Below are 25,134 nucleotides of genomic sequence, written 5' to 3' on the forward strand. Positions count from 1 at the left end.
ATCTTAAATAATGTGAGTGCCTCATGCATTGTTGGAGCACCATCCACTAAACTCTTATCACTCAAATTCTTGTACGGATTATACAAGATATTGCAGAAATTTAGATCTAAAATTAGATCTGCTTGGTTATAATGTCTGGGAAACCAAATCTCTTGCGCATAAGGGACAAAATTTCATTAACATGCTGCAAAATAAAAATAACAATCAAATAAATATCAATAGGTAATTGAACAAAGTAAAAAGTTGGTAATATTTACCTTGCACTTAATCCAGAAATATGGATCAGTCATGTTTATCAAGTCTTAATAATTAAATTCGCCAGTCAAATACATTTTTCTTTCCTCTTCCTTCTTACTAATGAAGTCATTAAAGACCTATCTTTTCTCCACATCAAGAGGTTTATACAAATTCACTTCCAATCAATTCTTTCTCCTTGCATTTTTGGCCTTGGAATTCATGGCCAATCTTCTTTTTTAACGCAGGAGTATAAGGAGATTTTTTTGCATAGCTCGGATATATAGTCCTCTTTGATTGCTGCCCATCTAACTTTGTTGACAAGGATTTCACTTCATTCAAAAGGACATCATACTTACCACAACATGTTTGACATTTACAACAACAATCAACATTAGAAGCATTTACGTTTGTTGTTTTTGTCACACACGGAGTATCTCTCCCACCAAGATCAACAGTATATGAGTCACCTCTTTCTACTCCACCAAAAGATCTACAAATATCAAATGCAATATGGCCAACGCTATCTTTCTCAACACCATAATTTCTCACAACACTATTCTCCCCACCAACCCTATAAAAAATTTTCTCATCACCAACTCTCTCAAGATTCTCCTCACCACCACTTATATCCAACTTTATTGCAGTTACACATGACAACTCATCTTTTAAAACATTAATTTTTGGATCAGATAATCTTCATAGGCCTCAATATATTGAACAAAAATCCTTTCTTTCTCTATGTTTGTTGGGAAAAAAAAGGGTGAACAACCTGATTTTGTATCTACATTTAAATTAAAAAAAATTATATATAGTTTGGAACAACTAATTTAATTGTTTAACAATAATTTCAGTTGTTTGTTGTTGTAGGAACAACTTTAACAGTTGCAGGAACAACTGAACTAGTTGCAGGAACAACTTTAACAGTTGTTGGACAACTGAAGAAGTCGTGGGAACAAATTCTACAGTCGTTGGACAACTGAAGTAGTTGTGGGAACAACTTAAGTAGTTATTGGAATAACTCAATTGTTGTTGGACAATTGAAGTAGTTGTGGAAACAAGTACAGTTGCCCACTATTTGAAGTTATTGCTTTGCACAACACAACTAAAGTTATGTACATATATAATCTTACGTTTTCTCTTGTCTGGTCAATAGGATTAACAGTTAACTTATGAACGGGTGTTATAGTCATCCATCTAATCATTCTTAGGAATGATCTTTCCGGTGAAGGATCCTTAGAAAGTCATTAAATTGCCGGAATAGCTTCAAATGCCCAAACCTATAATATAATAGTAAAAGTAGCTTATTGTACACAACAAAGTCATGATAATAGTTTAACTGATAATCAAAAAATGAAAACTTCAATGTAATTACTTACCGCGAACGCCCATGGAAAGCCATGAAGGTTATACTGTGATTTGGTTGGATCAAGCTTCTTTAAAAGATAGCTAATGGTAACATCGAAGCTTATTCGACCCCATGGATATGAATCAAATACATTTTTATTCGACGCTATCTTTAACCACTAAGTTTCTATCTTCTTATTTGCACTTTTTGAACATAAAATACAATGCAAGAACCAAACCACACTAAAAGCCACCTTTTGCCTTTTTATCAACTTTGGATCCATTATCTTCTCTATGAGTACATCAACATTTGGAGACTTACCCACTACATCAACTAACTTTTCACTTTTTTTTCCAATCTTTGCTAACTGCTGACTAAGAGGAGAAAAAGAATGACATCAAAGTCCAGTCATGATAGCAATTTAATTAATCCCAAAACATATCGACAAACCATTATAATCAAACTAAATCTCCTTTTGTCTTTTACAAAATATTCGACGAAGACAAAGTCCGTGTACTAACTTCATTGAAGTTGTACTGCTACATTTTCATCCAACTTCAGAAAATGACCAAAACAAGTCTTTTTGAAATTATTTTCAATATGCTGACTTCTTAGAATCTTTCTAAACTCAACAAATTGAGCTCTAAAGCCAACTCTCGCATTGATCTTTGATTCATATGGCTCAAACACATTTAAATGGGTTTTAAATTTATACTTTTCAATAGAAATTGATTTGACATAATCTGAAACTAGAAAAGATCTGGGTTCTCTATGATTATCAGATGATTCAGTACCTTGTGAAAAATTATCACCACCAATATCATCGGTTCTATCTTTTTTTTCTTTTTCTCCTGATTGCTCACTTTTTCTTTCACCACTTTTTTCATTTTCGCTTGATTTCTCACCATTACTCCCATCATCTTTTTTCTCTTCACTTGATTTATCGCAGCTGTTCTCGCCACTTTTTTCTTCACCTGATTGCTCACAACTATTTTCACTAGTATTTTTCTTTTCATCAGATTGCTCGCTGCTACTTTTCATTATTTTTTTCTTCAATAGATGGCTTACAATTACTATTTTGAAGTGTTTCTTTTTCATTAATCGAATGCTCATTATTTTCAATATTTTTCTTTCGGGCAGCGGCTCTAGCTTTTTTCCTAGCATCTGGGACAGGGGAAGATGCTCTACTTTGCTTCCTCTTATATCGACCCATTATCTACATAAAATAGCAAAAGTATAAACTAAAAATAGAAAAACTATAAAGCAAAATAGTGCAATTATAGAGCAACTAAAGCATTTCGTAATTGTCAAAATATGTCAAATATATATATACCAAAATTCACTAAAATACTACAAAATAAAAGCTTGGATATAGAAAAGAGAAATCGCCTATTCTTTTTTCAATCAAACCCTAGTTTTAAGCTTAGATATAGAAAAGAGAAAGAAAATTTACCTTGTATCAGAAAACTTGATAGAATTGATTATCTTTTTGATAGAAACAAATGTAAAAAGAAGAGGAATGAATTATAAGAGAAGATTTGAAGAAAATGGTGGAGAAGAAAAAAAGAGGAAAGGATGAACTGGACGTGAAGAGAAGATGGAAATCAATTTCTCTATTTTATCTGTGAGTTTCAAAGGAGACCATTTCAAGGATGCAAAGTTTCAAATAGTCTAATTTAGTCCCTTTTACGTTAATTAAATATGAATTAACTAAGTTAAGTAAATAAAGAAAAAAGAGAAAAAATAAATGGGGTCCACTTCTCAGCTCATTTTTCTCTCTCGAAAGTGCAAATTTCTACTAAGGGCCCGTTTGGCCATAAATTTTTTTCCTTTTTTTCGATTTTTTTTTCACTTTTTTAACTTTCCGAAAATTGTGGTGTTTGGTCATAAAAATTCGGAAAATTATTTTGGAGTTGGATTCCAAAAAGTGAAAATAATTTTTTGTTGTTTTCATAATTTTCCACTTTCATTATTATTACATATAACCCCAATCTTTAAATTTTTACACAAACATCTCTTATAACTACAATCAACCACCAAGAAAAAAATTATTATTTATTTTCTATGGTACGACATCATTTTTAATTGTTACAGATATTCTAATCTTTTTTCTTCTTTTAACCAAAATTTACTAACGTGAAGTAAAAAAATTATAAATGGCAATCTATGGTAGAAATATATCAACTTTGTTTTGAATGAACTATATTATAGAAATATAAAGCCTAGTACATTATTTTATTTAAAAATGAGAAATTTAATATTTTTTTCTTGTCATTCTAATTTTCTGTATATGTCATATAATGACTATTGTGATTTTAATAAATTATTAAAATATGGTCAATAAAGTTACATATCAAACATAACGTCATGATCCATATTTACGATACAATAATATTCAAGGAAAATCAATATCATCAATAAAGAACAAGCAAAAAATTAGCACTAATCTATTCAAAAATAATTCATCCGTAATTTTTTTTTTAAAAAACCAAATTCAATAAAATAATTAATTTAAGTGAAAGTAATTAAGAATTTTCATCAACAAATTTAAGAATATATAAAATATATTTATATCCATCAATCATATTTATTAAAATATAATTACTCTATTCCATCGATTATAGTTAAATAAACTTATTTAGCTCGTGTTTGTGATATTTTTATTCAAATTTTAAAAGAATAACAATCATAATAATTAGTTTGTTGTTAATTATTTTATCAATTGAATACATATAAATTATTTTCTCAATATTTGGTTGTATGTTAGCAAGTAAATTAATAATTGAGTGATTTTGATAATTTTTAAAAATTGAGAGCATAAAATCATATTAAAAAAAATTTAAAAAAAATTGGCCAAATATAGCTGTAACTTCATCTTCAACTCAACTCTAACTAACAAAAAATAATTTTCATGGCCACAGAGCTATTAAATAAATGGTGTTTGGGGGTAGTATATGTTCCCCTTTCGAAGTCAGGGGACAGCACCATTTCCCTCGTGGGACAGGCGCAGACTCCTTAGACCCAAAAAAGAAGAAGAAAAAAAAAAAAGTCGTAGCCACGGGTAGCGCCGCGTCAGTTCGGAGCCGGAGCCGGAGATCGGCAATGTCTGCCGCCGGTAATCCGTTATCTTCCGCTGCCACTTCCACGGAGGCGCCTCCACCTGACACTACTAAGAAACCTGTCGATTTCTCTGCTGATTGGGTTCCTTCGTCTGATCAGCGTAGTTACTGTTTGGAAGCACTAAAAGCCTTTAAGGAGAAAAAGTCTCACTCTCCAGAAAAAATTGCCTCTGAATTCTCATCTTTGCAGGTTTCCTTTTTCCCTCTCATTTTGTACTCCCTTCATTCGCTTAGACCTTTTCACGCCCTTGAGAAATAGTAATGATCAATATGAGTATATATTTATATTATATATGGTCTTAGATCTTGGTGAATAATTCGAGGACTAAGTAAGTAATGATGTGGTAAATTTGGGAAAAATAATTGTACTTTAAAAGTGATGTTTTTTGTTTGTAATAATGGACAAGTACAAATGAACAGAGGTACCTTTTCGCTATTTGTTTGAAAACCTCTGTGGCGAAATGTGGGCATTTACTGTAGTTTTCTTGCCAAAAGGGTATTGACATATTGTATTATCCTTGCACGTTCAGCCGAGTCAGCACAGGGGTGGAGCCACCTTTAGGGAAGGGTGGTAAGATGTACACCCTTCTCTGGAAAGTTGGTCAGATGTACACCCGTCGGAAAATTATGTGTTGAATAGAGGTTAAACGTTAACCATAATGAGTGTATATTTAGTTTTGCACACTCTTAACATAGTTGAGGACAAAAATTTGCACACCGTCCGCCAAATTTCTGGCTCCGCTGCTGACTCAGCAGCACCTTAGTTAGCTTTAGGATTAGTTGTATTTACTTGTGTTAGTTACAGTTAGGCTAGAGTTGGCTGTTAGTTTAACTTACAATTAGTTCACAGATGTTTTGTTTTTTCAGCTATACACGCGTATATAAGCACAATGTGTAGCATGAACCAGTTTGAGTTATCATTTCCGAAACTTGGACTCCACTGCTTTGTGTCTTTCCTCACTAGTTAACATTCTAGAATCCACCATTAGAGCTCAAATTGAGCCCAAATTGTTCTTTGCTTCACATTTAACATGGTATGGGAGCTCTGGAGTATCTCCTTGTGTTGTTCTTCAATTGGGACATGTGTTTTTATTTTATAACTGTGGTGTCCCGGCCAGCTTGCGCGCACCTCGATTAAATCTACGAGATACTTGCCACCTGTCCACCAAGGCTAGAACAGATGGGAAGAAAACACCTAGTGTTTGTCTCTGCTAGGAATTGAACTTGAGACCTCATGGTGTTCATCCCAACTTCATTGAAGGGACATGTGGTGTTAATTTTTGTACAAATAGCAAAAATCGAATCTCAATCCAACTTTCTATCTTCCAAATCATTTGTTTTCGTCTTCAATTTATTGATCAAATTATTCCTCGTGGCTATAATCGGAATGAGCAATCCATTGTGGATCCAAGTAGTGCTCTTTACATGTATCTTTCTGACAATCCTAGTTTTTCGCTAACCATTAGGCGTGCACCTAATTTCAGGTGGGAAACTCACAATCCATATGTAACTCGGAAAATTAGGACAACTTAGGTATGTTTTTGATCCTCAATTCCCTAAGTAAAACATTACAAAACAGGGCTTAGCGTACTTAGCTAGATGAAATTCAGATAAGATTCTACTCTATCTACATAAAACAAAGCATTGACTAAGTTATTACATAGATCATTTGTGAGAAATAATGGAGAAAAATATTATTGAATTGTGTGTTTACATAATTACACTGAGATCCTTTTCATAGACACCACATTACAATCCTTTTTCAAATAGGATTTTATTTTCTATTCCTATTCATACTCATATTTTAACACCCCCTTCAAACTGGTGCATACAAGTCATATGTACCTAGTTTGTTACAAATGTAATTAATACGAGAACTGGTGAGGGACTTGGTAAAGATATCTGTAAGTTGATCACTTGACTTCACTAAACAATATCTCTTGAGAGAATCTTTTCTCTGATGAAGTGACAATCAATCTCTCTGTTCTTAGTCCTCTCATGAAACACTGGATTTGCTACGATATGAAGGGCTGCTTGATTATCACACACAATTTCCATCTTACCGATTTCTCCAAATTTTAGTTCTCTCTGCAACTGTTTGATCCAAATTAGCTCACAAGTTGTTACAACCATTGCTCGATATTCTGCTTCCGCACTAGATCGAGTAATCACACTCTGTTTCTTACTCTCATAGGACACCAAATTAACTCGTACTAGAACACAATATCCGGATGTAGAACGTCTATCAGAGGGTGATCCTACCCAATCAACATCTATATATCCAATGATATGCTTATGGCCTCGATCCTTGAAGAGTAGTCCTTTACCAGAAGCTGACTTTATATATTGCAGAATACGGACAACTGCATCCCAACGACTATCACATGGGGAACTCATAAACTGACGTCAACACTCGCAGGAAAAGATATGTCAGGTTTAGTCACTGTGAGATAATTCAACTTTTCAACCAACTGCTTATACATTCCAGGATAATTGAGTGGTTCCCCCTGTCTTGGCAGGAGTTTAGCATTTAGATCCATAGGAGTGTCAATGGGTCTACATCTCATCATTCATGTCTCCTCAAGAATGTCTAAGACATACGTGCATTGAGAAATAACTATACCTTATCTGGACTGAGCAACCTCAATACCTAGAAAATATTTCAATCTACTGAAGTCTTTAGTCTAGAAACGGGAAATTACATGGGATGACTCCAATAGTGGGTGACTTTGAATTTTTGACCTTTATAAGAAAAGTCTTTAAAGACTAGCCTTCCTTCTTTTTTTATGTATAGTACAAGTATATTTTTGCCCCTCTACACCTCAAGTATTTTTAAACTTTTCATTCTCATTTGTCTCTCAACTTCTATTTTAATTTTTTTTATTTTTCTTACGTTAACTTTTATTTTTTCCTTATTTTAATTCATTTGTCTCAATTTTATTTTTCTTTTACTTTTTTCCAAACCTTATTTATTTCTTCATTTCTCTCTCTTTTTTAATTCATTAGTCTCAATCTTTTTTTATTTTTTGTTTTTTTATCATTTCTCATTTTTTCTTTTTCATTTTTCTCAAACTTTATTTTTATATTTTTTCTCATGTTTGTTTTTCTCAATTTTTTTTCTTTCTTTTTTTGTTATTTATTCTTTTTTTTCTTAATCTTTTTTTTTTTCTTTTCTTTTTTTTTTTTTTTTTTCTCTATTTTTTTTTTTTTTTTTTTTCTTTTTTGTTTGTTCTCTTTTTTCTTTTTTCTCAACTTCTATTACATTTTGCTAATAAATAAAATGTTGGATAATCTGCAAAGGAATCTTCTTCTTTTTGACATCAAAACAAATTTACGGACATGACTTGTTGTTAGAGAAAGTCCTTTGGGATAAGTCTTGCCTTTAAAGCAAAAATTATAGAACAACTCATAAATCAAGACACAATGTGGAGTCTGGCTTGTGGAGCATAACTTGTTATTTGAAAATCCTTGAGTTAAGTCTTGCTTGTAAGACAAGAGTTAATAAATCAAGAAACAATGTGGTAGTGTCAACACTTGTTCATTGGGCGTAACTTGTTCTTTTGGGAGGTTCTTGAGCTAAGTCTTGTTTTCGAGGCAAGACCTAAGTTACTCGGACTCTTCACTTTCGGAGCCGCACCCGTGTTGACACGACATGGTGTGGGTGTGGGATCCTTACCCGATATGGTCAACCGATTTTGGGTACTTTGACCAGAATCGACTTGGAAAGTCTGGATAGATTTATGAAATTCTATAATCAAAATTAAAGCTAAGGTGAAACTAAAGAAAATGGAATACCTTGTATATAGAAGTTTCTATATTATTGCTTTTCTTTTTATCTCCTTTTAGGATTTTCTTCTTGAAAAATATTTCTCCTTAAGATTTCCACATAATATCTCAAAATTTATGTTTTATAACTCTATTTTTAGATATTTAAATTATTTTTTGCCGAATCCCCGCACCCGTATCCATTTCTAGATCCATATCTCCAAATCTTTAAGTTGAGACCGTGAAGGATCCGACCTCTAGATTCGTACCGTATCGGACACCCGCACCCGAGTCCGAGCAACTTAGGGCAAGACCAATAGAGCATCACATAAATCAAGACACAATATGATAGTGTCAACTCTTGTCCATGGGGTGTAACTTGTCGGCTAAGTCTTGCCTCTTAAGGCAAGAGTTATAAAATATCTCATAAATCAAGACACGATGTGGTGGTGTCAACTCTTGCCCATGGGGTGTAACTTCTTGTTTGAAAGCCCTTGGACTAATTCGTGCCTCTAAGGAAAGAGTTATAAAATATCTCATAAATTAAGACATAATGTGGTAGTGTCAACTCTTATCCATGGGGCATAACTTGTTGTTTAAAAGTCCTTGATTTATAAAACATCTCATAAATTAAGACAATGTGATATTGTCAAATCTTGCCCATGGAGCGTAACTTATTGTTTAAAAGTCCTTGGGCTAAGTCTTGCCTCTAAGGTAAGAGTTATGGAACATCTCATAAATCAAAACATAATGTGATAGTGGCAACTCTTACCCATGAGGCTTAACTTATTTTTGAAAGTTCTTGCGTTAAGTCGGGCCTCTAAGACAAGAGTTAAAGAATATCTCATAAATCAAAACACGATGTGGTAATGTCAACTCTTGCCCATAGTGCACAACTTGTTGCTTGAAAGCCCTTGGTCTAAGTCTTGCCTCTAAGAGAAGAGTTATAAAGCATCTCATAAATCAATACACAATGTGGCGGTGTCAACTCTTGTCCATAGGGCATAACTTGTTGTTTGATGGTCCTTGGGCTGAGTCGTACCTCTAAGACGAGTTATAAGAGCATTTCATAGGTGAAAAACACAATGTGTTAATGTTGACTCTTGTCCAATGTACGTAACTTGTTTGAAAATTCTTGAGATAAGTCGTGCCCTTAAGACAAGAGTTATAGAACATCTCATAAATGAAGACATAACGTAGTAGTGTCAACTCTTACCCGTAGGGCATAATTTGTTGTTGGAAAGTCCTTGAGCTAAGTCTTGCCTCTATGACAAGAGTTGTAGAACATCTCATAAATAAAGACATAACGTGATAGTATTAACTCTTGCCCGTGGGGCATAATTTGTTGTCTGAAAGTCCTTGAGCAAAGTCTTGCCTCTAAGACAAGAGTTGTAAAACATCTCATAAATGAAGATATAACGTGGTAGTGTCAACTCTGGCCCATGGGGTATAATTTGTTGTTGAAAGACCTTGAGCTAAGTCTTGCCTTTAAGGCAAGAGTTGTGGAACATCTCATAAATGAAAATATAACGTGGTAGAGTCAACTCTTGCCTGTGGAGCATAATTTGTTGTTTGAAAGTCCTTGAGTGCCTCTATGGTAAGAGTTATAGAACATCCCATAAATAAAAGCACAATGTGATAGTGTCAACTCTTGCCCATAAAACGTAACTTCTTGTTTGAAAGTCATAAGTCTTGCCTCTACAATGTGGTAGTGTCAATTCTTACTCATGGGGCATAACTTGATTGAAAGAAATTAAAGAAAAGAAAAAAATAAAAATTGCGAAAAAAGAAGAAAATGAAGAAAAATATTTAAAAAAAATCAAAGAAAATAAAAAAGTAAAATAAAGAAAATATAGAAGCTGAGGGGAGAAAATAAAAAAATGAAGGTTGAAAAAAATAAAAAAAAAGACAAAAAATAAAGATTGAGCAAAATTTTTTTAAAAAAAAGAAAAAGAAAAGAGAAAATTTTTTAAAAAATAAATAGAAGCTGAGAAAAGAAAAAGGAAAAAAGTAAGGGTTGAGAAAAACTAAAAATAAAAAATTAAAAAATAAAAAATCAAAGTAAAATTAAAAAAGAGAAATTTTTAAAAAATAGAAGTTGAGAGGAGAAAAAGAAAAAACAGTAAGGATTGAGAAAGAACTTAAAAAAAAGAGAGAAAAGAAAAGATAAAAAATAAAGTAAAATAAAAAAGAGAAAAAAAAGGTTGAAAGATAAATAAGTATGGAGTTGTTTAAAAATATTTGAGATATTGAGCGGTAAATAGGTAATTGTGTTATATAAAAAAAGAAGGGAGAATAGTTTTATAAGACCATTTTTATGAGGGACAAAAAACAAAGCCACCTATTGTAAGGGTCATTTATGTAGTTTACCCGTCTGAAAATGCTGAAAGAGATGTTGCTTCAAATTAGTGATACCATATTGATCATTGCCAGTGATAACGATATCGTTAACATAAACCACGAAATAAATACACAGATTTGGTTCAGCATGCGGATAAAAGACTAAATGATCAGCTCCATTACGAATCATGCCAAACTCCTGAATTACTGTGCTAAACTTTCCAAATCAGGCTTGAGAGGACTGTTTCAGACCATAGAGTGACCTGCACAATCGACATTTAAGGCTACTAGACTCCCGTTGAGCAACAAAATCAGGTGGTTGCTCCATATAGACTTATTCCTCAAGATCATCGTTCAGAAAAACATTCTTAATGTCCAACTGATAAAAAGGTCAATGACGAACGACAACAATAGATAGGAAAAGATGAACAAATGCAATATAATCAAGCCCAAATATTTGCGTATATCCTTTGGAAACAAGGCGAGCCTTAAGCCGATCAACCTGACCGCCTAGACCAACTTTGACTACAAAATCCAACGACAACCAATAGAAGATTTACCTGTAGGAAAGGATACAAGCTCCCAAGTACCACTCGTATGTAAAACAAACATCTCATCTATCATAACCTACTTTCATCTTGAATGAGAAAGTGCTTCACCTTTAATCTTAGGGATGAAAATAGAGGACAAAGATGATACAAAAACATAATAGGGTGATGATAGAAGATGATAACTCAAGAGAGTATAATGTGGGTTAGCACTACGAGTGGAACGCATACCTTTTTGAAGTGCAACTGATTGGCTAGGAGGAGGAAAGTTCGCAGTAGAAGCAACGTCCAGTGCATGACATGAATCATCTAGGACTAATGTTGGACGCAGACGATGATGATAAATCAGAAGTGGTGGCACTGCAGCTAGAGACGTTGAAGAAATCGTTGATTCCTTAAAGGTGCGGGTAAGACTGAAGACCTTAGAGATATCAGGATGATCAGATACACTTTGGAGGCCTCGCCAATTTCTTAGCCAAGCAGATAAGAAGGGAACTTCTCTACTCAGTACTGCATTCGGTATGCCCTTCAGTTAGATCTTCTCGAAGGGTTTGAATATGATCCTAAATGGATGCTCTTTGAGTTCTGGAGGTATTTGTTAACCTTGCAAGGCATGTAGCTCCAAGTCCTATCGATCTGCATCATCATGCATCCCTCAACTGCCTTCCAAGGTTATAGTTACATATGTTAGAAGTTCACCGGCACCTCATCGGTATCCAATATCCTACTCTAAAGGCGGGGTTCTTTCCGGCAATATGACCGGAGTTACTACATTAGGAGAAAATAACATCTATTACAATGCTGGATTTAAGTCCTTCGAGATTATTAAATGTCATTCAGGAGCTTAAACATGGTACGAATGGGTTAAGCGCAACAGGAATTTAATGAGGAGAGTTCGAGTCAGTCATAAAGTTTTGAAGTGGTTGATATCGGTCTTTATTGAAGCATCAAAATCACAAGAGAAGAAGTCGGAAGATGGAGGATGAAGGACCACTTCTCAGAACTCTTTTTGCACCCTCAAGTACAACGAAAATGGGAGATATATTAGCTTCGTTGCTATTTAAGGCCAGAACAAATCGATCATCATCACTCCAGAGAGTTTGGGGTAACATAGCCCACAAAATATCTAGATTCATTTACGTTCCAGAAGTAACACAGCAACCTCAACTTGCACCCGGACTACTGGAAGGATCCTTCAAAGAGGCATGCACCACTAACAGATGGTCAACAGAAGCATCTAGAAAAGCCCAAATGCAGGTCGACAGGAACATAATCAACATCATAGGGGATGCGTTGACTTCAACCAAGGATCTGCTGAGCAGATGCTTAGTAGCCGGATTCCAGTCGATGGCGCATGAGCTTCCACATCTGAATGAAGTCAGAAGCTGGGCTTGTAACATGTGGAAAACAGGTGGAGGAGTTGATGTCTTCGCAATGAACGATGGTATATTTTTATTTGACCTCCCCTCAAAGAAAATAGTTGAACATGTTTTGAATGGAACATGGTTATGGAAGAAGAATAAGCTGGTTCTTGAATGGTGGAACCCAACTACGGGATGCTGGCCGACAGAAATCACCCGAGATTGGGTGTGGATCAGAATCCTAGGGCTTCCACTAAGCATGTGGTCGCAGAAGATCTTCAAGCAGACCGGGGATCAATGTGCTGGCTTTACTGAAACAGAGGAGGAGACATCACTAAGAACCACTTGCACTGGGCTCGCTTAAAGATTAAAGGTGACAAAAAATCAATTTCGCCAGAGATTGAGGTGTCCAGTGAGGGTGTCGTCTATACGATCCCGATATGGGTGGAGTCGGCAGTCACCTTCAAAATGGAGAAGGAGAATAGAGAAAGCGGAGGCTATGATTCAGGGGGTGATACTGTCGTGGGGGCCAGCTATGTGGATGCAGATAAAGATGAGAAAGATCCAGTTGTCGTGGGCCCCGGCTATGTAGGCACAACAGAAATTGATGAGAACTCAAATAAAGTGTCACGTGCAGATCATGTGAGAGCAAAAGAGAAGATGTGGGCTGTAGCGGGCAGAATTAAAGAGAATTTGGGCCAGATCTCAAACACAAAAAAGGTTAGATTTCAGGAACCTATTAAAAAGGCCCAAAGAGAAGACATAATGGACTTAGAAATTCAGGCAAATATTGCACAACTGAAGTCACTTTATGACAAGCTGGAGAACACACAGGCGAACATAGAGAGATCAATTACCCACTCTGTTCTTGCTAATCAGGTAGCGGAAATCTCAGAAAAAATAGACGAAGGAGAGACATTAGCCATGCAATTAAAGAGTCAAGGAGAAATTATGAATCGATTGGTAGAAAAAGCTATCCCACTGACAGTGAAACTGCCAGCAGAAGGAAGTGAACAGGAGGATAACACCTCTGAGTGGATTCACGAATATATTATCAAATTAAGCGCAGAACTTGGTGTGGATTTTAAGGGTCATGAGGAAAAGGCGAAGGAAATTTTCAGGAAAATAGATGACAAGAAGCAGTAGAACAGAGGCAATCAATTAACAGTGCAGACCAATGAAAATCAATTGACAGGGAAAAAGAAAGGGTCGAATGAATTGAAAAGGGTAGAGAGATGACAAATTTTGGAGTTATGGAACTAGAAGTAAGGGGGGATATTTGCCAATAAAAGACAAATGTATTTAAAAAGTTTTGTGGAATGTGCAGGGGTTGAATTGTGGGAGGTAGAGGGGATTAGTTAGGAATATTTTAAAATCTTGGTAGGCGGATATAGTATGTCTCCAAGAGACAAAGATGAAGGGGGATATCACAGAGATGGCGAAAAAGATCTGGGGAATAGGTTGGTTGATTATGTTCAACTTGAAGCTAGTGGGACTAGGGGGGCATTATTATAATGTGGGATGAAAGGGTTTGGGAAGGTGTAGTAAGTAGTGTGGGGATGTACTCTATTTCTTGAAAGCTCATCGGAAGAGATCAGAGCTATGAATGGCACTTGACTGGCGTGTGTGCTCCTAATGGGAAAGTAGAGAGCGAAGATACTTGGAGAGAAATAGGGGCTGCTAGGGGTATCATGACAGGTCCATGGGTCTTATGTGGTGATTTTAACACTACTAGGCATCTATCTGAGAAAAAGAATTGTATCAGAATCAATAAGGCTATGACCAACTTGTCTGAATTCATAGAGGACATGGAGTTGTTGGACTTGGAACTAAAAAGAGGTAAATACACTTAGAAGAAAGGAGACAAACATGACATAGCTGCTAGACTAGATAGATTTCTCATTTAAGAGGATTTGGATAGCAGCTTCAGAGAGGGTTGTATCAGACCACTCTTCTATCATGCTGCATTGTGGAGATTGGAGGCGTCCAACTCATATTTCAAGTTTAAGAACTGGTGGCTACAAACAGAATGGTTCAAAGAGAAAGTGAAAAGTTGGTGGGATTCTTTCAGATTTTGTCCGTGTTTCTAAGATGAACGCTTTGAAGATCAAATTGAAGGAATGGAGCAAGACAACTCATGGAAATTTGGGCATTTAAAAACAGAGGTTACTTGCTCAACTAGCAGAATTAGAGGAATTACAGGGACACAAGATCCTTCGGGAGGAAGAAATTGCCTCTGGAATGTCTTTGACCAACAAATTTGAAGATATTGCTAGAAGAGAAGAAATATTTTAGAGACATAGGTTTAGGGCCACCTGGCTAAAAGAAGGAGACAACAATACTAGCTTCTTTCACAAAACAGCCAATGCACATAGAAGAGTGAATACAATTGACAAGTTGAAAGTAGAAGGAGAGATGATAGAAAATCATGACGATATTAAGAAACAAGTAATATCTTTTTACAAAAACTTATATGTAGAGAGAAGATTGGAGACCTCAACTGGATATGGCAAACTGTCCGAAGATCAGTGAAGTGGAGAACTCCATGCTAGAGGTTCCTTTTGACGCCCATGAGATTTTGGAAAACATCAAGGCATGTGCGGGAGATAAGGCCACGGGACCTGATGGCTTTACTATGGAGTTTTTCAAACAATGTTGGGATGTTATCAGTGTTGATTTAGTAGCAGCAATCTAGAATTTTCATGAAAGAAGTTTCTTTGAAAAGAGTCTAAATGCAACTTTTGTGGCTCTAATTCCAAAGAAGGTGGGTGCTGATGAACTAAAAGACTAAACCAATTAGTCTTATTGGGGGAGTCTACAAAATCATAGCTAAGCTTTTAGCAAAGTGACTCAAGAAAGTGATGCATGGCCTAGTGGATAGGCAACAAATGACATTCATTAAGGGAAGACAGATCATGAATGCTGTGTTGATAGCTAATGAATGTGTAGAGGCGTGACAAAGAAGCAACAAGCCAGGGATAGTTTGCAAGCTAGATGTTCAGAAAGTTTATGACTTTTTGAACTGGAACTTTCTACTTTGGTTATTAGGAAAAATGGGATTTAAAAGGAGATGGATAAGCTCGATCAAACATCGCATCAGCACTGTGATGTTCTCAATTTTAATTACCAGATCTCCATGTGTTTTTTTCCTTTCGCAGAGAGGCTTGAGGCAGGGGGAACCATATCCCCATTTCTATTCATATTAGCTATGGAGAGGATCAGTAGTCAAATCAACACCGCAAAAGGGAAGGGATGGATCAGGGGATTTCAAGCTGGTGAATTAAACAACTTGGAGATAACTCACCTCCAATATGCAGATGATACGTTGGAGTTTTGTGATGCAGAAATAGATCAAGTTTTGATTCTCAGAGTCATATTTATCATTTTCGAGGCAGTATTAGGTCTCCATATTAATTGGAAAAAGAGATTTATTTATCCTATCAATACAGTTGCTGAGATAGAGTTGTTGGCTACAAAATTAGGAGGTAGAGTAGGTGAGTTCCCTACAACTTACCTAGGCATGCCTTTTGGTGCCAAGAGTAAATCAAAAGGTATCTGGAATGGGGTTCTGGAGAAATGTGAAAAGAAGCTCACAAATTGGAAGAGTCAATACTTGTCTTAGGAGGTAGATTGACACTAGTGAAGAGTGTGTTGGATGCAATACCATCCTATATGATGTCAGTATTCCCAATGTCAGCTTGTGTAGCTAAAAACATTGATGTTCTCATAAGGAATTTTTTGTGGCAAGGAAGCGAAGACAAGAAGAAGTTTCACTTAGTTAAATAGGAGAAACTAATTGTGAACAAGAAAGCAAGAGGTTTGGGAATTAGAAATTTGAGAAAGCAAAATCAAAGTCTCATGATGAAGTGGCTTTGGAAGTTCACTAATGAGGAAGGCATGCTTTGGAGGGATGTCATCACAGCAAAATATGGTATGAGAGATAAGTGGATGACAAAGGTGATAAGCACTCCATATAACTGCACTGTGTGGAAGGCAATTAGGAATTTGTGGCCTATCTTATACCACAGAACAAGAGTGAAGGTGGGCAATGGGCACAAGACCTCATTCTGGGAAGATAAGTAGAATGACGACTCTATAATGAAACAACTGCATCTTGAGCTGTTTAATTTAAGCCAACAAAAACTTGCTACTGTGGTTACCTTGTGGACTGGACAAGGGTGGAATTTGGAACTAAGAAGAGACTTGTATGACTAGGACACTGACAAAGTGGCAGAATTTCAGAATTCCTTATCTTCTTTCACTAATCTCACTGATGAGAAAGATCTGTTGATATGGGAGAGGGACAATCAGGGGCGGTTCTCCGTCAGATCAGTCTACAAGGAGCTTAATATGGACGCAGGATAAGAGATCAACTGGCCATGGAGGATGATTTGGAAAACTAAGGTGCCTTACAAAGTAAACTGTTTTCTATGGTTACTAACTAAAGAAGCAGTTTTAACTCACGAAAATCTTAAAAAAAGAGGTTATCAATTGGCATCCAGGTGTTCTCTATGTGGAGAGCAAATTGAGACAATAAACCATCTCTTTTTGCATTGCCCGTGGACAGATCAGCTTTGGAGAATGTTCATTTTCCTGAAAGGGATGAAAGGGATCAGGTGGGTGAAACCACGTAGCATTAAGGGAGTTTTAATTAGTTGGAACAGGGACAGTAATGCTTTGAAGGACGAGGAGAGACGGAAGATTGTCCCATCATGTATATGGTGGACAATTTGGAGAGAAAGAAACAACAGATGTTTTGAGAATGTGCAAAGTAGCTTGCAGAAGATCAAAATAAATTGTCTAGGCGTTTTTTATTTTTGGTGTAAACTTGATGTATTAGCTCAGACAGAAGAAATTTTTGATGTGCTAAATTATTTATAGGCACTAGTTAGCTCGAAAATGATGTAAGTTGTAACAATTTTTGGAGGGGAACTGCAGTTTTGGTTGTAGTATACCTGTGGATATATAGAGTAAAGTTACCAATTAAAAAAAAAGATATCAGGATGATCAGATGTATAGTAAGGTTGAGATTCAAAAAATGTGACATCGACGGACATCAGGTAGCGACGAAGATCCGGTGAATAATAACGATACTTTTCTTGAATGCGAGAGTAACCAAGGAAGACACATTTGAGAGCACGGGAGACTAATTTATCTTTTTCTAGGCTAAGTTATAGGCAAAACAAGTGCTCTCAAGACACGAGGGGGATAGAGTGGAGGTGTGAATGTTGAAACTGTATGGAATGGGGAACCTGATTCTCAATAGAAGATGATGACATTCTATTATTTAGATAGAAAGATGCGAGGATTGCATCGCTCCAAAAATGCAGCAGAACATGGGATTCAACGAGGAGTGCGAGTAGTCTCAATAAGATGCCTATTATTCCTTTCTATTGTACCTTTTTGTTGAGGGATGTACTAATGGCTGGTGAATAATTCCTTGGTGAGTCATAAACTCCTGAAACCAAGGATAAGTATTCTAAGGCATTATCATTGCGAAAAACATGGTAGAAACACCAAATTGATTTTGTATTTCAGTACAAAAATATAAAAAATAACTCAGGACGATCTTTCATTAAGAAAATTCAAATACATCTTGAAAAATCATCAATGAAACTAACAAAATAACGAAAATCTAAGGGTGAACTGACTTTACTAGGACTCCAAACATCAGAATGAACTAATGAGAAAATAGACTTTGAATAACTCTCAATACTACGTGAAAAAGCAACACGGGTGTGTTTCCTAAGTTGACATGACTTATAATCTAATGTGGATAAACTAGACAAACTAGGCACCATCTTCTGTTGCTTGGATAGACTCGGATGTCCCAAACATTTGTGAATTAGGTTTGGAGGGTCTGTAACGGAGCATGCTGTGAAGGAATTTGAAGAGGTAAAATGGTAAAGGCCTTGTGATTCATGTTGTGTGCCAATCGTCTGTCCTGTACTGCGGTCCTGTATTAGAAAAAAGTCATCCGAAAAAGTTATACTACAATAAAGGGTACGTGTCTAACGACTATCATATGCAAGATTAAAAAGACAACCAGGGACATAAAGAACATATTTCTAGAGTGACAGAAGATAGAGGTTTGGCTTGTCCAACTCTTTTTGGTTGTGTTCGGATCCTATTGGTTAAAGAAATAATATGAACTCAGGAAGAGAGTGTGAATATACAATATCAGACAGAAGTTATTTGTCACCAGAAATATGATCAGAAGCACCTGAATCCATGACCCATGATCCAAGAGTACTAGACTAGACTGTGAAGCACAAGCAAAAGAATTACGAGTAACAGAAACATCAGGCTGAATAATCGAGGCTACTTGTGGAGATGTCTGCTTGTTCGATACTAAAGGAACTCATCATATTCTGTCTGAGCAATATGAGCATTATTGGTTGGTCGATTAGGCTGTGGAGATGTTTGATATTGCTGAAAACTTGCTGGACAAAATATGAAATTGTAGGAATTAGGGTTTCGGCGATCGAAATCTAAGAAACTTGTCGGAAACTGAAAAAAAGAAACTGGTCGGAGCTCGAAAAAGTTGCGTGATCCCCCAACCCCCCTAAAAGGAACAACTCAAAAAGTCAATCGGAGAATAGCTCACGCATCGGCGCATGACACAGATCTCACCGAAAAAATGAAACTTCGGCAAGTGCGTGGGAGCACGTGACTTAAGAGTTTTTCGGTGGTTTTGGTCGGGTTATTGTCTCCTGAGCTTTCTGATCCACGTGGTGGTGTTGGATTTTGCACATAACCTACAAAACAGATAATGACACAAATCAGTCACCGAAAATTGACGCCCGGTGACTGAGTTTTCTTTTTTTGAAGTTTCTCACGAATGCTCTGATACCATGTGACAAGTAATGGAGAAAAATATTATTGAATTGTGTGTTATATAATTACATTGAGAAAATATTTATAGACACTACATTACAATCCTGTTCCTACTCATATTTGAACTTCATTAACTACTACTCCCTCCGTCTAACAATACTTGTCCACTATGGACTTGACACACACCATAAAAACAATAAATAATTGGGGTAATTTTACTATATCAACATTTAAATATAATAAATTTAATACTTTGAGAAATGGATTGGATAATGAATAGTATTTAATACCAAGGGTAATGGGTAAATTATCCATTGATTTTCCGAATTGGACAAGTATTGTTAGACATCTACTTTTAGTAACATGGACAAGTAAAGATGGATGGAGGAGTACTTAGAAAGGAAGCTGCTACATCTATGACTTCATGACTCCTCTACCCTTTGATTGCTAATACATGTTATTTCTCTGGCCAAACTCTCATTGTCTCTAGCTTTACCTTGAAAATTTGTGGCATTTCTCTCTAGACACAAGTATGTATGAATTCTGCATATACCACTTTACTGGCTTTTGCAAGTTTTGTCTTCTCCTTTGTATGCTGAATGATCCATTGTAGGCAGTGGCATAACATAATGCAATTGCAACTTGGTGAGTAGCTTGTTCGATCGAGTTCCTTTCATGAAACTCTGTCCACAAAGATTTAAGCATTTCATCGAGTTCCTTTCATGGAATTTTATCCATCAACATTTACATAGATGTGAAAACTAGTCTTTTTTCCCGCATTTCTGGGTGTAACGACCTGATTTTTGGTGATTTATGTGAATTGTTTATTTCTGTGAGATTTGACCATTCTACCCCTCCCCGTGGTTGCTTTGTGGTATTCCTGGGGTGTGGGGATGATTGACACAATTCTCGGTGTATTTCGGAGTGATTTATGTGATATTGTGATTTTTGGTGGCTTGAAAAACCTTATAGTTGACTTCAATCAACATTTATGAATTTGTGCATCTGATGGCAAAACGGACTATGCCAGCAGATTTGAAACGTCGATTTTAGGGTGGTAACATGGTTGGTATGGTTTTATGGGTTTTATATCTCATTTCGACCCTCGATTTAAAAAGTTGTGAAATTGGGTTTTAGGGGTCAACTTTGTGAAATGATGTTTTTTTGAAAATCTGATATCGCCATTGAGTCTGGAGTGTCGAATTTGATAGGGTAACATAGTTCGTTTGCGTTCGCAGGATTCCTAATAAATCCCGTCCCGAGGGGTCTGCGGAGACTCAGAATTCTCCAAGTCTCCGGCTGGTGCACTGCGTAAGCTACTTTGGTCGCTTATGCGACTCGGCAGATCAGACCAAGTGTCGCATACGCGACATCTTGATCGCGATCGCGAGCCCCGCGTAAGCGATGACAGGTTTGCTTATGCGACACCGGCCCTCAGGCAAGGTATCGCGTATGGGACACCTGGTCGCTTATGATATAGTTGCTTAAGCGACCCCTTGTTCGTGTATGCGATGCCTGGGTCCCTTGAATACTTATGTTTCGCCATTTTTCACCATTTTTGAGACTTGAAGCTTAGAGTTTCGTGATTTTGAGCAATTTCCTCTTTTTCTAAGCTTGGGTAAGTTCCAAAACATCATTTCAACTACTTTTCTTCAATTTTATCATTTAAATCTTGTTTAAATGTGGATTTAAAAGTGGAAATTTGGGATTTTGGCCCAGAAGCCTAAAAGTTGTAGTTGTTCAAACCCTGATTTCATCCCGTTTTCACTTGAATAAGTTTCTAATCTTATAATTATCATTTTTCTCTCAATTTCATCTTCAAAACGAACTCCAATTCTTGATTTTAAAATGGATTTCAGGGGTTTTGCTAGTAGAGCTGGAAAATAGTTTTTTCGTCGATTTGAATCTCGTTTTTAACTCATTTTCACTTGGGTTTTCAGTTGTAGACTCCTAAAAATATAGGGAACATGTTTCAAAAATAAAATTACGATTTTATCTTTTTTTTCGAAAATTCGTTTCCGAAGTTCGTATTGACCCGGACCCAAAAATAGGCAATATGGGTATCGTTGACTTTCTTTTGATGCAAATTCAATATTTCTATGTCTTAGTTGATTTCGAGTCCATTCGTGGGAGTAAGGCTTCGGATTAAAAGCTTTCAGATCAATTTTTGACATTCGATGTAGGTTATGGCTTAACTTTCTTCAGACTGAGCTGGGTAGCTAATGTTGATACAAAATTATGTTAAGGATGTGGGAACTAATCATGAAAATGACTATTTATCGTGTTGTGCTCGTGTGGGGGACTATATATTGATGTTATTTGACAGTTTTGGAATATTATTTGCTATGTGTGACCGTATGGGGTCCTATATGATGTTATTGACCTTGAGTATGTGGAATTAGTTGTATCTTGTTTGATGAAAAAGCCTAATGTGGTATCAATGGTGTTAGTTGTATCTTGTTTGATGAAAAAGCCTAATGCGGTATCAATGGTGACTTCTTTAATGTATTTCATTCTATTGGCATATGTATTATGTTGGAGTCATGGATGGTTGGATAAATGAGTGGATTTTGGCTCACTTGGTTAGTATATTGGTTGGATATGAAATCTTTCATTCTGGTTGATTGTGAGCATTCCATCCTCATATTATATTCATTCATGAAATATTGATACCATCGTGGAAATACTAGAAACACGGGCTTTTTCTTATAGAAATTGTGACATCTTTAAAACCCTCTACCGATGAATGTGCCGGAGAGGAGATATGGATATTGGTATTTGATATTGGTTGTATACGTGTTGGCAAACCCCCATGGGTCCTACGCCGAGAAGCTTTAGCTCCGTAGGTATATATAGAGGTTGTGCGACATCTTCGTGCATCACATCATCATCATTATCATCATCCGCATTGCATTTTATTTACATTGTACCCCTATTTGTGTTGCTTTATCTCCCTTGATGTATACTTGTCTGTTTATTTCCCCCTTTGTACTTGTATATGTGATATCTGTATACTTTTATTCCTTTCTCGTAATTGATATGGTGTATGTGAATAATATAGAATTGTTATTGGAGACGGTGTGGGCCACCGTTTGGGACATTTTCTAGTTGCAAGTGACGTGCCTTAGTGTGTCTTTTGTATACTTTATTTTCTACTTTGCTCAGTCGGCCTATGATACCCATTGAGTATAAGTGGACCGTACTCATCCTTACTACGCCCTTTCGGTGCAGATCCAGGTTTGAGTGCGCCTCACGATGGTTGATTTGGGCGACATTTGGAGTTTTTTTAGGTAGCGGTTGATTTCATGCGTCCGGAGTTGACTTCTGCCTTTGCTTATTTAGACTTTGTCTTTATTTATATTCAGAGACAAAGTTGTTCCTGTTTAGATATCTTATGTATTTTGATCTCGAGTTGTACTATGACACCAGGTTTTGGAGTTAATTCCTCAAAATGTCATTGAACTAATGTAAATATCCCACTAAAGTAATTTTTGTTTCTTTTATGAAAATATTGTCACTAAACTATGTACTTCTTTTCATTATAAGGTAAAACTAAGAAATTGTTAAGGATATGTTTGGAGAACCGCAAGGAAAGCGAAATTAGATGTAATTACATAATCCAATTCTCAATTAGGAATAGAGAATTAGGTGCAATTACGTGATGTAATTACAAAGTTACATTTTATTTCTTTTTTTAATTTTAATTTCTTTTTCTTTTAATTTTATTTTTTATTTTATTATTTTAATTTCTTTTTTATCTTTATTTTTTTCATTTTACATTATTTATCTTTCATCTCTTTTCTTCTCATTTTTCAACCTTTACTTATTATGATTCAATATAATTACTCATATTTTTTTCTTCATTTAGCACATTATTGCATTTTTATTCTAGTGTTTGAATTAAAGTAGTATTTCATTATTGAATGAGATGACTTATGTATTTTTCCTTTCTTTTGCATTATTTACTCGTTGGAATATAATATAAGAGTATTGGGTTTTTTTCTTGAATTTTCAATTTGTGTTTTGTTTTGTGTTTCAATTTATTTGTTTTAGTACTATAGACTTGTTATTTTATATTGCATGTCATTGCAAATTGTCGAGTTAATTTTCCAAATTGTCATTGAATTGTGCAAACATCCTACTAAAGTAACTTTTGTTAATTTCTTTTAGGAAAATATTGTCATTAAACTATGTACATCTTTCCAAAATAAGGTGAAACTAAAAAATAGTTAAGGACATATTTGGAAAGCCATAGAAAAATTAAAATTATATGTTATTAGACAATTTGCAGTGACATGCAATATGAAATAGCATGTCTATAATACTAAAACAAATAAACCGAAACATAAATTCAAAATCCAAGAGAAAAACATAATACTCTTGTATAAAATTCCGACGAGTAAATATAATTCAGAAGACCGAAAAACACATAAGTCTATAATCTCATTCAATAATAAAATACTACTTTAATTCAAACACTAGAATAAAAATTATAAAAATTCAATAATGCGCTAAATAAAGAAAAAAATATGAGTAATTATATTGAATCATAAGAAGTAAAGTTGGAAAATGAGAAGAAAAGAGATGAAAGATAAATAATGTAAAATGAAAAAAAGGTAAAAATAAAAAAGAAATTAAAATAATAGAAATAAAAAAAGAAATTTAAAAGAAAAAGATATTAAATTTTATTTTAAAAAAATAAAAATAAAATGTAACTTTGTAATTACATCACGTAATTGCACCTAATTCTCTATTCCTAATTGAGAATTGGACTATGTAATTACATCTAATTTCACTTTCCTTGTGGTTCTCCAAACATATCCTTAACAATTTCTTAGTTTTGCCTTATAATGGAAAGAAGTGCATAGTTCAGTGACAATATTGTCCTAAAAGAAACAAAAGTTACTTTAGTGGGGTGTTTACACAAGTTCAATGACATTTTGAGGAATTAACTCCAGGTTTTGGGATTTGTTTGGTATCTTTGATTATATTTCCGTATTTCTGTTTTACTATATATATATATATATTCGACTCCGTTCTAGGGGTTTTGCCTTGGTTTTGGTATTGATTTATCATTGTGTATCAGTTTGGGTGATAGATTTACTTGGCATGACTTGCCGCGACAAGTGCTATCATGATCCTTGGTTTTTGGGTCGTGACACGGGAGACAGTTTCGTTGACCAGGCTGCATTCTTGGGTATTTGTGGTAGTTACACCACGAATGGGTGGAAAAAAAGTTTCTTGTAGCATGTGTTGACGGATATCAACATATAAATGGGAATTCTTTTTTTTTGATAACCGTGATGTCCCGGCCACCTTACGCGTAACTCGGCTAATTCCATGGGATACCTGCCACCTTCCATCCCTGCAATAGGTACCAGGTAACTCTGTCCACCAAGGCTAGAACAGATAGGAAGAAATCACCTAGTGTTAAGTCTCTGTTGGAAATTGAACCTGAGACTTCATGATGAAAATTAATTAATTAGTCGTTTTGCGTCATTTGAATCCTAGTCTCTCACGGTCTTTATACAGTTTCATCCACCTCTGGTTGGGTACTTGCAATAATTATGAATGGATGCGAA

At 35.5% G+C, this 25,134-nt stretch overlaps 1 protein-coding gene across 3 annotated transcripts in view; it reads left to right on the plus strand.

Annotated features, from left to right (window-relative positions):
- Window positions 1-4,477: 4,477 nt before the first annotated feature.
- The window catches only part of LOC107867830 (protein-tyrosine-phosphatase PTP1), a 49,316-nt gene continuing 28,659 nt past the window's right edge, over window positions 4,478-25,134 (plus strand). For 2 of the 3 annotated variants that reach the window (XM_016714275.2, XM_016714276.2), the window contains exon 1: window positions 4,478-4,891. In XM_016714275.2, coding sequence (XP_016569761.1) covers window positions 4,517-4,891 — 375 coding nt within the window. In that variant the 5' untranslated portion in view covers window positions 4,478-4,516. The remainder of the gene's footprint in view (window positions 4,892-25,134) is intronic. The other variant, XR_001673363.2, reaches the window with a different exon arrangement.

The sequence above is a fragment of the Capsicum annuum genome, chromosome 4, assembly GCF_002878395.1.
Source record: "Capsicum annuum cultivar UCD-10X-F1 chromosome 4, UCD10Xv1.1, whole genome shotgun sequence".
In the NCBI taxonomy this organism is placed as follows: Eukaryota; Viridiplantae; Streptophyta; class Magnoliopsida; order Solanales; family Solanaceae; genus Capsicum; species Capsicum annuum.